The 15,663-nt window shown below is 33.7% G+C and overlaps 1 protein-coding gene across 1 annotated transcript in view; it reads right to left on the reverse strand.

Annotated features, from left to right (window-relative positions):
* Positions 1-1,567: 1,567 nt before the first annotated feature.
* The window catches only part of LOC106119209 (uncharacterized), a 60,569-nt gene continuing 46,473 nt past the window's right edge, over positions 1,568-15,663 (reverse strand). Inside the window, exons 2-5 of the mRNA XM_013314128.1 lie at positions 4,505-4,701; positions 2,768-2,999; positions 2,365-2,442; positions 1,568-2,056 (exon numbers count right to left, since the gene is read on the reverse strand). Of these exons, the coding sequence (XP_013169582.1) occupies positions 1,762-2,056; positions 2,365-2,442; positions 2,768-2,999; positions 4,505-4,511 (612 nt within the window). The 5' untranslated portion in view covers positions 4,512-4,701 and the 3' untranslated portion in view covers positions 1,568-1,761. The remainder of the gene's footprint in view (positions 2,057-2,364; positions 2,443-2,767; positions 3,000-4,504; positions 4,702-15,663) is intronic.

Consider the following 15,663-nt stretch of genomic DNA (forward strand, 5'->3'; position numbering starts at 1 on the left):
TGCCGAAAATGGCGGATACAAAATGGCGGTCATTTTTGGCGGTAAATTTTTTAAAATTTTAATTCACGATTCTTGTAGTTTTTATTATGTATATCAGATGGATATTTTTTTAATTGCATTGAATACTCTCAGTTCTTTAAGTTTGTAATATAAATGATAACTATAAAGGATAATGAACTCGACATATCTTTATAATTTACAACAACTTAAATACTATATTCATAAATATCTTCCTATACTGAAGTAACGAAATATAAATAAAAACAAACAGCAGTTAAATTGTATTATTTATCTGTAATCATGAGATTAAATTAATTGTCTGTCACGGAAATAAATTGTCTTTGATTTATGTCACAGACTAAAAATATTTAATCGTTATAACAAAGTTATGTTTAAAAATACATTATTGTTTTTGTTGTCACTCATATAAAAACATGATGGTAAAAATTCTGTACAGTTAGCTGCATAAATATTCATACATTTATAAAACTTCAGAAACTTGTATACGAATTCGGTGTCAAAAATATGTATGCACGTATCCGTCCTTATGTTTCCAACTATGATTGCATCCATTGGTGAAGACGTGCTTACGTATTTTTGAAACTGTAGTCGCATAAAAGTATGTGAACATTTTGAAAAATGTTTACATATTTATGCAGCTGACTGTACATATTTGTAGAGGAGCATTTATGACATTTTTTTAAAGTTCTTGATGTTATATTTTTTTTAATGTACTTCATTTCTGAGCTGAAAACAATATTTAACACATTAGTAGCATCATTAAGTGGAATATATTTACAAAATTATTAAAACGACCATTGGCACTAATTGAGTGTAAAGCACGTTAACTCACATTGTACATTACGGTATTAATTTTGGTTTAATTATATAAAATAATTACTTTTCGGATACGCCCCGATAAAAATACTTAACAAAGCATAATGTATTTACACAACGCATGATTTTTTTAACTCTAAGATTTAAACACGTAAATAGATCGTTTGTACAACTTTAAAACATAAAAAATATACTATTAAAATCCTGTTACTTAATTTTTTTTTTCAAAAATAGACTAAATTTTTTACATTTTTAATTTTTGGAAATTCCTACCCATGTGTTTAAATCTTTCGTTTAAATAAAAAAATCAAAACATTACGTTTTTGGGTGTTTTTATTTACATAATACTTATTTCAAGTAAGGTACACGAAATCTTTTCACTTTTGGAACAAATAATTACTTATAATACGAAGGCACAAATGTAATCCTTAAACAAAACAACAAAGTCAATAAATGAGTCCAAAAATGTTAAAATAAAAACAATATGATAAAAAATAAATACAATAATGAAAGTTTGTACATATATTGTTAGATGATTTAAAAAAAAATTATGACGAATTTTTCTATTAAGTTTTGATTAAAATCTGATGATTTTGAAACGATTAATTCGTTTTGTATAAGTAATCTATAGTAACATTTTTGGAACTCCATGCTTTTTAATACTTTAAATATACAAATTTGTATTTATTTTTCATATTTATATTGTATTGGTTATTTATTCAATTATGAATAATTGTAAATTAACGAAATAAATAATAATTAACAGGTTGAACATAATTTCCGTTAGTAAAATGAATTCTACTTTAAACTTGCATTTCCTTTTTGATCTCTATTATGGTTTTTATAACTTTTATATTTATAATTTTTTCGGATTCAAAATCTCGTAAAGCTTTTTTTCAGACACATAGATTAACCAATATTTCGTTATAAATGGGCTAATATATCGATTTCAGAGGTATGCGTGATGTGAGTTTCGTTGAGCGCCGGTGAGCCAGACACTGTTACTATGACGGGTTGGGCTTCTGTGTGCACTATGGTGACGAGATGTTCATCAGGGTCCTTCTGTTCGGGTAGGGGGGACTCGATAGATTCCCCTGAGTACTTGAGGTCGATGGGGGAAGGCACGTCGGTGACGGCGGGCGGAGGTTCAGCGCGTGGCGCTCTGTATGACGGCGGCCCACTATACTCCGAGCCGCACCACGTGGCGCCTGTGGTTCCTCTGTAAGGAAACAAACGATGCGTTGTAGTACATTTTATGTTATGGGGGGTCTGGTAGAATATTCAACCGATACACTGCCTTCCAGGGACTTCCCTCGTAGGGTAACATGAGACTTGTCTCACGAAAATCCTCTTGGGGGTAGCGTGTGCAATTTGCAAAGTAGAGAGGGATGTCGAATGCATCGAAAATAGTACAACTAGCTTGCTAAAGCGACGAACATATTTAATAGTGGCTGTATCAGATCAACATATCTTGTTCCTTCGAGATTGCTGACGAAACAATGGATCATAGCAAAATCGTGCACATACCTGACTAGACTGGCTGAGTTTGATCTGTATGTGGGTGGCGGCGACACCGCTGGCACACTTCTGTCAAGAAGAAGTAACCTGGAAAGAAATGAAAAAGATTATGTAGAAGTATTAGCTCCATCCAACGATGCTTTATTTACTTAGACAATTGTAACTGTGCTTTGACTATGCTGAAACACTTGTAACATGCTGTCACCCATCTCAATCTCTTTGAAGTAAAGTAACAACGGTAAGATACAAGTGTGAAAGTTCACAATAACAGATTACTAGATTTAATTATGAACAACCATAATCGACGTATTTGTATGCGTAGTTTGTATATAGAAGAAGCGATAGAGGTGTGCCAAGTCCGCACCAAATGGAATTCCATAGTCTCTGCTAACTGTGTTGAGTTGTAAATTACCTGAGTCTATACTCCTGCATTGAAGCTTGGTAGGTGGGTGGAGGCGGCCTGTAATGGAACTCCGGGTAGAGCATAGCTGCGTACGGGTGATGCGGGCGCGCGTAGCTGGGTGGCAGGCGCGGCACGAAGCGCCGGCATGACGCGCGCCGCAGCCCGAGCAGTGCGCATGGTGCGTCCCTTGCACCCAACCTCCACGCCAGTCCCGCTGCTGTCACGAGCACTACGCCTATCCCTGCAGAATTAATATAATTTTAGTCTTACACTTTTATTGTTAAGTATAAATCAATTGAGTCCCGGAGCGTTCCTTTGGAGATACAGGTACTCTCTCCAGTCGCACTCGAAAATTACACCCGAATTGGTTTTAGTGGGTTGAATCTAAGATATACATATGTTTCTGTCAGAAATTACCACCACTTTTTTACTAATATTATACGAGTTAAGGTTTTCATACAGGCTTATAAACATTTTATTTCGGTATATTACTTCAATTCACTAGCAGAACACCATTTAATGTGAAATAATGAATATTTTTATCCGTGAATAGATAAATATTGCAATTTTCCATGAGGTATTTGAAGAGCATATGTTCCCGGTTTAATATTTTTTGCGGATATGATCACAGACGTGGGCAACGAGGCATCGCGTGTGCTATAACCAAACGAGCGTACATAATGCATTGTATGGGAACAATGTGTGTGGAAAGTTGTTCACCATTTGGTCGACGTCGATGCATAGAGTTGCGAAGTGACTGACGCGTACAAATTGCCTCCGCGTGCAAACAATAGATCGCTCGGCTGTAACAACATCATTTGTCCCTAACACTAATGAAAATCCAATTAATTCTGCTCCAAAACTCATTCGAAGTTTAATTGAAAACTCCGCCCGTCGAAGGGTGGCCGCGACTTTGTGAATGATGTAATGAAATCGCGTCCAGACTTGCTATCGGCAGATGCACGCCGAATAAACAATGAGTTGAAACAGAACGCGACACAGTGAGTAGCTTAGAAGAAATAAAAGTGTGCTAAAATGATCATAGGAATTACTCAGTAGAAAATAATGTAAAAATCGAAATCAATCAAGCCCTAATTAAACGTATTCAAACTCTTTAGATAAAGGGACTTACTCTAAAGAAGCAATAGAATACAAATGAAGTCTAAAACTTGTCCTAATCCACAAAAGTGTTATGCGGGGACGAAGGCCATAGTTAGTAAGTATTGTCCTTAAGCTATTCATAGCAGTATGCATAATACAAGGTGAATATCTAGTGAGGTTCTGATTGCGCTACCGTTAATGAAGGTAATTTATTTAAGACCACCCCTTTGTAGGAAATTTATGAATTTTAGAGGAAACATTAAATTTTATAGGCGACTTTCAGTGAACGCCGTTAGAGAAATTTGCATTCATTTTTGATAATATGCTTTCATTAGATCCTGAAACTTTGATTGTTATGGTGAGCTAAACGTGGAGGTTCTTTGATCAGATCTGGGTTAATGCGGTTTATTGAAATGACCAATTTGAATCGTGTTGGCTCAGTGCTAAAATGTAGGTGCTATGTTTAAATTAGAATACATGATACTGTCGGTAATTCTACGTCTAATGATAATGTAATTTGAAAAATTCGAACTTCGAAATGATTCATTCCTCTTTATGATTAGAATATAAATTTTAAGGCATTCATTCAATACCTCATGATCATTTTGAAATGCACAAAGATTTTCAAAGCGTGTATATACATACCTATCATTAGAAGCAGTAATGTAAGAGGTGCTCTTGGATGCGGCCTGAGGGCACCGAGGACTGCGCCGGCGGCTACCAGGCAAGCACCCACCACGCCGAGGAACAGCACGCACAGTCTCAGCGGCGGCCGGCCACAGCATGACTTGGGAGCGTTGCCTTCGCCCTCGGAGCACGCGTATGCCGCACCTCGCCCTGATCTATAAGTAACAACATTTACATATTTGTATAGGAAACAAGTTACCAACGTTGTTTATAGACAGTAACAACGACCAAGAAGCCATTAATGCCTTCAGCCAGGAAGATAGGGGCCACCTTAGGTTAAAAGTATACGCTATTTTCTTGGAGTTTTATAATCTTAGGCTTATGTTAGTCTTTGTAATATTATTGTTATCGTTAGTGCAGGTACTTATTTTTAATTGTTTCTTTCTGTATGTTACGGCTTGTAAGGATAATAATTTATACTTTTAAATTAACAGTGTAAAATGCAAACATATTATGTGTACAAAATCGAATACACTTACACTGACTTATTTAAAACAAATATGTGAATAAACAATGTTTGCTGACAATTTAATTAATACATACATACATATAAAATATACAAATGTTGAGGAGCGTTCCATTAATATTAAATAAGCGAAAATAATTCTAATATTCAAATAAACAGCTGTTTCAAACGTGTTGCGGTTTTGCGGTAATTCGTTTGTAACTGAGCGGAATCGATTTCCCGCTAACGTGAAGCATTTTCTTTAACTATAATATATTTATCATATAAGCGTAATGAAATGAATGAGAAAACATTTCCGAATTAGTGAACTAAATAATAGAGCTACGTTGTTTATAACTCCGTAATAAATATAATGGTAGAGTATAATTTACAAACAATAGAGCGTCAGTTATTCTGTCTGTCCGTCGATCAATAGCAAGATTTTAGGTGTATCTACTTGCGTATGATTTTATGGAAACACCCAACCTATACTATGAATATATTTACAAAAGATTAATTATCACAGTATTCATTACAACAAATCAAATTGGTAAATATGTAGTTTCTGCTACTTTTATGATTATTAAATTATTCAAATTTTCGTGAGACATTATGATAAACTTATATAAAAACGGCTAAACACTCACGTATATACGTCGGGTGGCGGCACTGACTAGTTTCGAGCCCATCAGGGTGAGTGGGCTCAAAATTAGTCGGTACCGCCACCGTATGAATATACGTGAATGTTTAGCCCATTTTATATATATTTATCATTATTTTCTAAATAAATACACTGTGTAATAGGTAAAGACACATTACAAATAATCATTATCACAGTCGTAAATTGTCGTTTGATGTAAATAAATATAATATACGAACATAGAAAACACTAACATATATTGTAATGGCAGGTCGTAAAATTATGGCAATAAAGGTCCCAAGTAATAACTGTATGCCAAATATAATTAACCTCGATTACTTAAGCACGAGAAACTGTTTTATTATGGTTATATAAGCATATGCAAGGATAGATAAATAGTTATAAAATTGTCCGTCTATTTGTGTAAAATAAAAGTTTTAAATTGTTTAGTTACTAAGCTATTACCAGACCATGTCTATGTAAATCTAAACCTAACAATCGGAAATATTAAGTTAACTTTGAAACTTTTTTTGGTTTCTCTTTTAAATTTTACTATTGTTACTTTTGTATTTATTTTAGTTCCATAAATATTTGTCCAAATAATCTTAATATTGTTCATGTGAAAGCCATATTTCAACTTCGATAGTCAATATAAAATCGTAAATGTAGCGGAACTTTAAATGGTCGCGACAACGATGCTTCAATGAACGAGATTAAGCCCGTTATTGAGCTAAGAGCACAGCTGAATGAACAGGAGTTCATAGACCTTAAAGGAAGAGGGTTCTTATATTATTAAAGCCTAATGCATAGACAAACTAAGCACAAATAAAACACAATCCCTATTGAATACGTCACGCACGGCAACTGTAATACTAATACGATGTTCATTCATTTGTCATTTCATATTCAAATATGGAATAATTTTATGCTACTAGCATGCAATTCAATGTATTAACTAACGCATGTGTTTACGTATAAACCAGCTCCGTCTGCTCGGAGAAAAAAAATAAGTAGCCTATGTGTTGTTGACTATGTTCTACATCTACGCAAAATTTAAGCGAGATCCGTTAAGCCGTTCCGGAGATACCTTCAAATAAACATCCATTGATCCATCTAAACATTTGCATTTGTAATATTAGTAAGATTTATTCAAGATTCTCTTAATTGCTTAGAAATTAAAGCGCCTAGCTGAAAGTCAATTTGTTTAGCACAAAATAAAAACATCTTTTCATCATGTAAAAGGTTTGAATATAGAATATAAATAATGTCGATACTGTTTTATAAGGGACCCAAAGTGACATCTATTTGATATAATATTCTCCGAGATATGGATTCAAAGACAAAACATTTCGTTACTGGTAGGGCGTATAATGGATTTGTTTGACAGACGGCTCAAATACTAAGACCTTTAGGACAAGTTACGTATATTCCATCGTCATAATACTGTATGGTCGCCTGACGCGACTACTTTGGACGTTTTGATAAATGACTATCCGTACAATAACATTCATGAACGATGGTTTACAGGGAGTTCGAAATTCGCATAGTCACGGTAACCACCCCGCGCTTTGCTTTTTGTTTCTATAGAAAATGATCATTACGAAATAATGATCTGTCGATGAATGTTCTGTTTTTCGATGTTGTTTTGTTTTCATATTTCCAATATTAATCTTATTACAATATTATGTAATTTATAATCAGCTTAGTATTCTTCACTTTTGTTAAAAGCCGCAAGTGAAAAAATGATTTTGCTTTGTACGTAAGAAAAATTAACAATATTAAAGTTAATAACGTTTACGTAAGAATTTTTAGGGAATCATTTAATAAGCCACGTCCCATTGATTGGTTGGTTGTTCGTATATTGGTTTATTCTAGACTTTATTTAGAGAAAGTTCCAAAATGACATAAATGCCACCCCAACATGTAATTAAACCAGCTGTTCTGATCTTAATAGAGATAGTACGACAGTGAGATGTCCCATTGACATTTATAATAGAGCATGTCACGAGATACGGGCCGCCATTTATATATTATTCCACGGTCAAAACTATCTTTTAATACAGGAGGTTCAACAACAAATTAAATCGAAAAAAATTAATAAAAAAATATAACTGTTATTTTTTTTTCATAAAGTGGAACAAATTAAAATGAAACAAACTCAAAAGCATTTTATAAAAAAGAAAGTAACTCATGAATTTAAAATTTCTATTTTAATATCTTAATTATTTTTTTTACTTAACTTACGTAATAAAAAAATCTTGAAATTCCCTTTTAGATCTCAGACCGTTATAAACTAATCGAGCACTTTAAATGCTAATACTTGAGCGCTTCGAATAATATTAAAGATAATTAAATTCAACTTAGTCCTCCACAAGGGTTTAACGAAGGATATATCTTTTAGTATGAAGATTAACCTGAGATATAAATTTCAACATTTGAGCAACCTTCACGAGCATATCCTCTGAAGAACCATCGAATATGTTATGCGCATATTCAGCCCGCATAACATCTGGAGTGGTGAGTCGGGTAGGATGAAATTTATGTTGTTAATATGAGGCTTGGGGGGTTAATTAGCTGATTTATTAAAGCCATATTGCGCCACTCCCGCGCACGCGCTCTGACAACCCTCTGTTGCTGACAATTTAATGACTTTTCCCTTGTTTCCCTTACATCCCCACTCCCACAGTTTAATGACCGTAGTCACGAGCAATAAAAGCAACATTTTCTATTATGACGTGTGACGAATGTGGATCATAAAAAGGGATTGTTTATTTTTTTAAGTCAGTCGTTAACTGAGAATTGTGCGTTGGTCAATTATGAGCATCTAGATGGCGCTAGTTTAATGCGACGGGTATAAAAATTATACGATTATTATGATTTATTTAATAAGAGAGTCGACTGACAAAGGGGTTTTATTTTCAATTTATTTTCTAAAATACTTATCAATATTAACGTTACATTGATTTATTTATGTTTCATTGATTTCTGAAATAAACTTGATTACGCAAAAAAAGTAGAGACCAAATAATAAAATATTATAACAATATTTAACTCACTTATAGTGGACATTACTCTTATCCATATAAACACAAATTCTTACCCTTGTCATCCCTTCTGTGAAATGACCTCATGAAACATATAATTGAAATGTAAAGGGACTGTCTCTCATCGTTTTTCACACTCTCTTCACAAGAAAACTGAACATTTTTCTACTTAAAAATTCATCAACCAATAATTCATTTAGCAATCTCAAACAAATTAAGTTTTAGTTTAACTAAATCCACACTAAGTAGCTCCTTTAGAGGTCATTAACCTTCGAGTACGACAGTGAGATATTTAAATTTTCCGCACAGGCAGGTCATAAATCACGAGCAAATTATGTCTCTGTGGACATAGACAAGGTGATAATATTTCTGTTGTCAGTGTTGCGAGCATAATGCCGCGGCCACACCGGGAAATAGAAGTGGACAGATCAACGGCCACGGATACACGCGCGCGGACACGCTAGTAACGACTCTTTGTTTACGCCAATGGTTTTCAAACTTGATTAGGCTTCGACTACCTAACAAAAACACGAAATTTCAGACACACATCTTGATTATTCGTCTAATTCATAATCATTCGTGATACGCTGGTTGACCGCGACCCATACTTTGGGAACTCCTGGACTTTGGCATCTTAGTATTGATGATTTATTTTGTAGCTCACAATGTTTACTGACGCATTGTTTTAACACAATACGTAATAAACGGTTCTTTTTAGATATAAATTATGTTTATTATGTAACATAAATAATAAAATATTAGGGACATAATTTATTACTTTTTCTATGTCACTGACTGCATGATCAAAAAAGCTTTCTAATATTTAAATTATTACACATTAATTTCACTTTAATAACTCAAATGAATAAGACACAATTATGTTTATCATTGGAAAGAAAATATCATCAACATTAATATACATATATATATATATTCAACAGAGGAAAAATAACTCATAATATTGGCGTAAGAAAAATTGGTATATTACTTTCTTATTAAAAATAAATGATCTCTTTATGAAAGAGCAAAACGAATTGAGCAGGGTTTTGCGTAGGACAGAATGACATGCCTATGACAATATCACGTCTAAATCCCGGGGAAAATAAATTGGGATAGGCGATAAGCGCTCCCTTTGACGGGACCCGTCTTCGGATTAGGGCGTGAAAAATTATAGCTTAGGTATTACACGCATACGGGGGTAACATGAGCACTTTGTTACGTTTAAAAGGAACGATGACTACATCTATATAAAACTACAAAAAAAAATAACTTATATCGATGGCTAGGCAATAGTTTAACTGTGATATTTTACTGCCGAAAATTCTGTACGTTATCATCTATCTCTCTCATTTTCATTGAAAAAGAAAGATAGCAATAGGCTGGTATTGCATTAATTTTAAGCAAAGGTATATATGCAATATAATACACTCGTAAGCATAGTAACTTTTCATCTCTATTCTGAGACCAAATCGAAAACAATGCAACAGCTGCCATTATTCAGATGCATGTCGTTAAAACGCACATAAACAAGGAAGCTAATCCATAAAGCGATTGCTCGGCGCTGAATTCATTTCAATTAAATTAAATTTAGCATTACGAGAACATAGAAATACGTGGAGTCATTGCGTTTGATTGATGTTGTAAAAATGTTTCGTTTTATCATAAAGTCATTAGTTGCGTGTTGTATTATATCACGTACCGAAATCATATAACAATGTCATGCAACAGAGCCACTTTCACATGTCGCTCAACTCAGGTCTAATCTTGTAATTATTAATTGTGCTAATATTTATACATATGAAATAATTTAAATTACGCTGCAGTTTACTACAATTTAAAACGGTAAAAATATGTGATTTTATAATAGTACTAGCTGTCGCCCGCGACTCTGTTCCCACGGAATTATAAGTATGGATCTTTGCCAAATTTGACCAAGATCTATACTCCCTTCTGGAGATATCTTAAATCAAACATACAAACATCTATCCATCAATCCATTTATTTAAACATTCGTATTTATAATGTTAGTAAGATTTGCTAGCTTTAGTTATTTTAAGAGTAGTGATTTTTATTTTATTTGTCGTTATAAAAATGAAAACACAGACCGGACTCAAAAAAATTGTAGATATCAACACTGATCCACACACAAAAACACGCGGGTCGAATGTTTTTTTTTTGAATAGAGCAATACAAAGAGAGGTGGCGTAGCCGGCGTCGCGTAAATTTTAGTCGAAAGCTGTCAAAGACCTATGACAGGCCTCGCGGCGGTTGACACGTGTCAAAATTCACAATTTACGAGGCTTTGTCGTAGTCATAACGATGTGACAAAATACCTGCTAAATATGTCAAATATAATGAGCGATAATGATGTCTACAAATTACATATTTATATCAATATAAATCTTTTTATATTTCTATTGACAAATTTCTAATACATTGTTATGTTAAATCAAAACCTTTGCGTCTTCAAAACCCTTGTGACAGTTTATCTATTAATTAGGTACATTTATCGACATTTTACGCTTAAAATTCTTTTGTTTTAAAGTTATCTTAATGCGGTCCATAAATTTGGCTAAACCTAAACAAATCTACAGTGTAAATAAATAAATCGATTGATGGGAATGAACGACTTAACAAAATTTTTGTTCAGATGTTTGCGCTGTTAGAAACAGAATAGAAAACATTTGAACATCTGTTTTCTATCAATGCAAGCTTTGCGTGTGTTCCTAGTTTCTACAGTAAGCCATTTTGAACTTAAAATCCCTCATAGCTAGACGCAAGCAATTTTCATTCCTATCAATTTGAGTTAAGGTTAAAATTTCATTGCAATAGTTACGAGTAGAGCAAGTCATGAATTCGTACGCAATTAATTGCAGGATGTTTATGTGGATGACGGTAAGCTAAGATGCAAACACCAAAGTCAATGTTTATGGTGAAGAGCAAACTGCGCTCCGCTATTTTAATAACATTATGCTATTTTGCTTCTCCCCTTATCAAAGCGTCTTAAGGGTTAGCAAAGTGATCAAATTTGTTAAAGATTCTTTGGTGTGAAAACGTTTATAGATATTTTTGGATAAACACAGTTTCAACATATTTTAAATTTTGATGGAATGATTCATAATCATCATCAACAGCTAACTATATGTCCCCAACGAGGGGCTCGGAGCCTACTAAGTTACGGGTGACTAGGTCATAATCAACCACGCTGGCCAAGTGCGTGTTGGTTGACTTCACACATATTGAAATTCTTCTCAGATATGTGCAGGTTGGATCACGATGTCTTCCTTCACCGTAAGAACGTCGGATAAATGTATAACTCATTATATGTAAATCTGAAATCTAAAAACACATTGCGGGATTCGAACCCAGGACCTGCAGATTGCAAGTCAAGTGCTTGACCACTGAGCCACCGACGCTTATGGATGAATGTAAGTTACATATTGTTAATAATTCGAATTATTTATATTTAATAACAAGAACAACATGATAAGGAAAAGGTAGAATTATAAAATAAAGAAAAATTACTTATTATAATTAGTTTTAAAGTCGTTTCAAATTGTTTCGAGTCGCGAGTAATTTGTTCGAAACGTTATTTCCGGTAATGTAAATTGAAGCTTAAAAGTTTTGTATTCGGAAAGCCGATACAAGCTCGTCCTTCAAAAGAAAACTTTTGTCGGTCCCAAACTCTACCTACGGCTTATTCTTTATTCATTCAGAACAATTTCCATAGGCAATAGGGTGAAACAGCTTTGTGTGTTTTTTTATGTTGAATATTCCCTATTGATACCGATATTTTATTTTCTTATTCGAACAAGATACGATGAAGAGTAAAACAGAGTTTTTTTTTACTCCTTGTTATCTTTATATATATAATTCTTCTGTGAGTGTGTATGTCACTGAACTTCTCTCAAACGACTGGACCGATTTTGATGAAATTTTTTGTGTGTGTTCAAGGGGATTTGGGAATGGTTTAGATTCACAATTTTGATCAAATATTAACTTCATATTAATTTATTCAAATGAAAGACTTGTAGACAGGACAACGTCTGTCGGGTCCGCTAGTATTGATATAATTTACTTAAGCTTTGTACTAAATTGCTGATATTACTTAATATTACCAATCTATAGATATCTTATACTGAAGATAATTGCGTAGTAAATATAATTATCGTTTTTCAGCTTCAATCCGTTTAAAAGATTTAATTTCAACGTCAAAGTCAAAAAGATTGTTCGTTAATAAATCTGAGTATAATATCTTAACAAAGTTGAATAAAATTTAAAGTGCTCTAACATTCGTCTGCGTGCGGTAAAAATATTTACCTCAATCCAGGTAGAAAATCCAACCAACAAGGGTGTACTGATGCCACAAAAAAGACAAGTTCTTTCAAGCAACACAAGGGATGAACTCCATTGAGACGTAAGATAGTTTTTTCATTCAAACCAGCCATTTGTTGATCCGTTAACAAAAACCAGATGCAGCACAGATACAAAAAAAATTTAACCGATTAGCGAAAAGATTCACAATCTTTTTCAAAATGAACTTTACGTATGCTTTACAAATTGTACAATAGCAATAATAGTAAATGTAACCAGTGAATAATTAAACTATAAATAGTTAGCATTGAATTTTATTATATGAAAGTTAGTTTTACATAATACATGATGTCATACTTGAGGAAATATCGCGCTAGGAAATAAATCGTCGCTTCAAATTACCGACTAATTTTTAATACGACTACACAAATTTAAAATTACCTGGTTGCACAATTAAAACCAAATAGTGCTACATTTTTCAAAACCATCGATATTCTTTATTAGCCCAAGTAATTTGATGCCCTTGAATATTCTGTTGACAAACATTGATTTTGAACACGAAATTTTGCATTCAATTATCAATATCTTTTACTTGTATAATTAGACAATTGGGATAATAAATATAGATGAACCTAAGCCTAGAAGCTGGAGATTCCACCTACTGTCACTACTAATAATAATAATATAAATACGTACACATTCTAACCAACATAAAAACATGCTCAGCTTATTTCAGCCAGGGATTACTAAAAAAAACGGGGATACACAAAAGGACGTCCCTTTACCCTGTCTAGTTAGAAATAAGTAAATTACATATCAGTCGAGATAGCCTCGGTCCGTATAAACGTCGGCAAATTGAGGGACCCTTGTCCAGTGGCCTGCCTAATGCGAGCCGAGTGGGGAATATGTCCGCACGACCACTCTGATACACTTGATTGAAGGGGTGAATGTGCTGACAGCTTATAATTGTGACCTGGGATGAAGCTGATTGTTAGTACCAATGTTTATCAACTTACAACCGCTCGACCTCGGGAGAGTTAGTCAAATGTGGTCTAATTTATAACCCGTTTGCTCCTATTACAAAATGGATCTTTAAACTTGATTTACTAAGTTTTTCACGAAACAAAGAGTCAAATGTTTTCAGTTTATTAAATTCGTATACGACCAAATGCAGAGCTCAGGTCAAAGCCAGCTGGCAGCGCATTGTGGACTCGTTCTGCCCAGTGGGGCCTTGCGCCCCGTAGTGACGGGGGTTAAGACATTCAGTAATTATCAAAATAAATTCGTACAGAATTAATTCAATTTTGCAATTGCAATTTTTTTTTTTGGGACCAAATTATTTTCTCCAACTCATAATTTTTTTGGGCAAAAAATATTGTAGTAAGTGTCAAAATTTTTAAAAGCTTCCATTGTAAGCATGTCCGCTAAGTGAGTTGAGGAAGACGATAGGCTCCCGGATATTCGGCTCTCAATTCAATTTACCATAACGCTCGGGGGCGGTGAAAAATTTTCCTTTCAAATCGTAACGTTGTCACGACCTCAATTAATTATATTATGACGCCATTTTTATTCTTGCTTTATTGGATTCGTCGTGACCTTTTTATTTACGAAATTATAACATTGTTGTCAAAAAACGAAACTGTATTATGGTCAAATATAATTTAAAGATTACAACAAAATAGAGATATTGTCTCTTCATTATTTTATCGTTAAAATTTAATTTAAACATTAATCGTTACCAATTATTTTATGAAAGTATTCATGAAAGTCTAGACACTGAGCTCATTAATAAAGATAAAATGCAAAACCATTCTTTCGTCTTTGCGTCGTAAGAAAAAGAAAGATATTAAATCCCACAACCGTCAATAACCGTCTGTCAGCTGATTAAAGTAAAATAAAACAAATGAAGTTATAGTGAATAACTTGAATGTGAAAATATAGCTATCTCAGATTTTTAAGGAGTATGAAAGAGATGTCAACAAGTTTTACTATTTCGTCAGTGAAAACCACCGATGAAGCTTAAGGTAAAATACATCGTTCTATATGCTGTAATCAAACCTCATTGACATTTTGAAACAAGATTGAAATTCGGCATTCGAATAAAGCCGATTCGTCGACGTAAATGAATGTTATAGGGGTGCGAGTCGTAGGGAATTGTGAAGTGAGGCGCTGACGAAAGACTAATTGGTGCGGCGACACCCCTGAATACTACGGCTGACGATCAACTCAATTAGAGTACAAAGATCCTATGCTATAATCATATTTACATCGCCTCAGTCATCATAATGAAATTTCCGAAAAATTTAAATCTGACACAAGCCCTCAAATCTTAAGTTAAATGGCTGTTCTTTTGCCAGGGAAAGGACAAAATATTCGTCCAATATCAATAGAAAATAAAATTCTTTTTGAGAGAGATAAAATATATGATATGTTTTCGTTGTTATATACAAATTAACGTATATAAAAATCAGCAAGAAAATTAGTCTACTAAATCTACGGTGTCATATGTATGAGTTACAATAAGTTTTTGAAGCGAAGTTTTAGCAAGATATAATTCAAAATCAATAACGAAACGCCCGTCAATAAAATATTTCGCAGTTAGTGTTGGTAAAAGTAGGTCCCGGGAGCTTATCGGTAGGTTATTAATCATCGCGGTTGGTATCGAGCGGTGCGA

This window comes from Papilio xuthus, unplaced genomic scaffold, assembly GCF_000836235.2.
Source record: "Papilio xuthus unplaced genomic scaffold, Pxut_1.1 DF827542.1, whole genome shotgun sequence".
Lineage (NCBI taxonomy): Eukaryota > Metazoa > Arthropoda > Insecta > Lepidoptera > Papilionidae > Papilio > Papilio xuthus.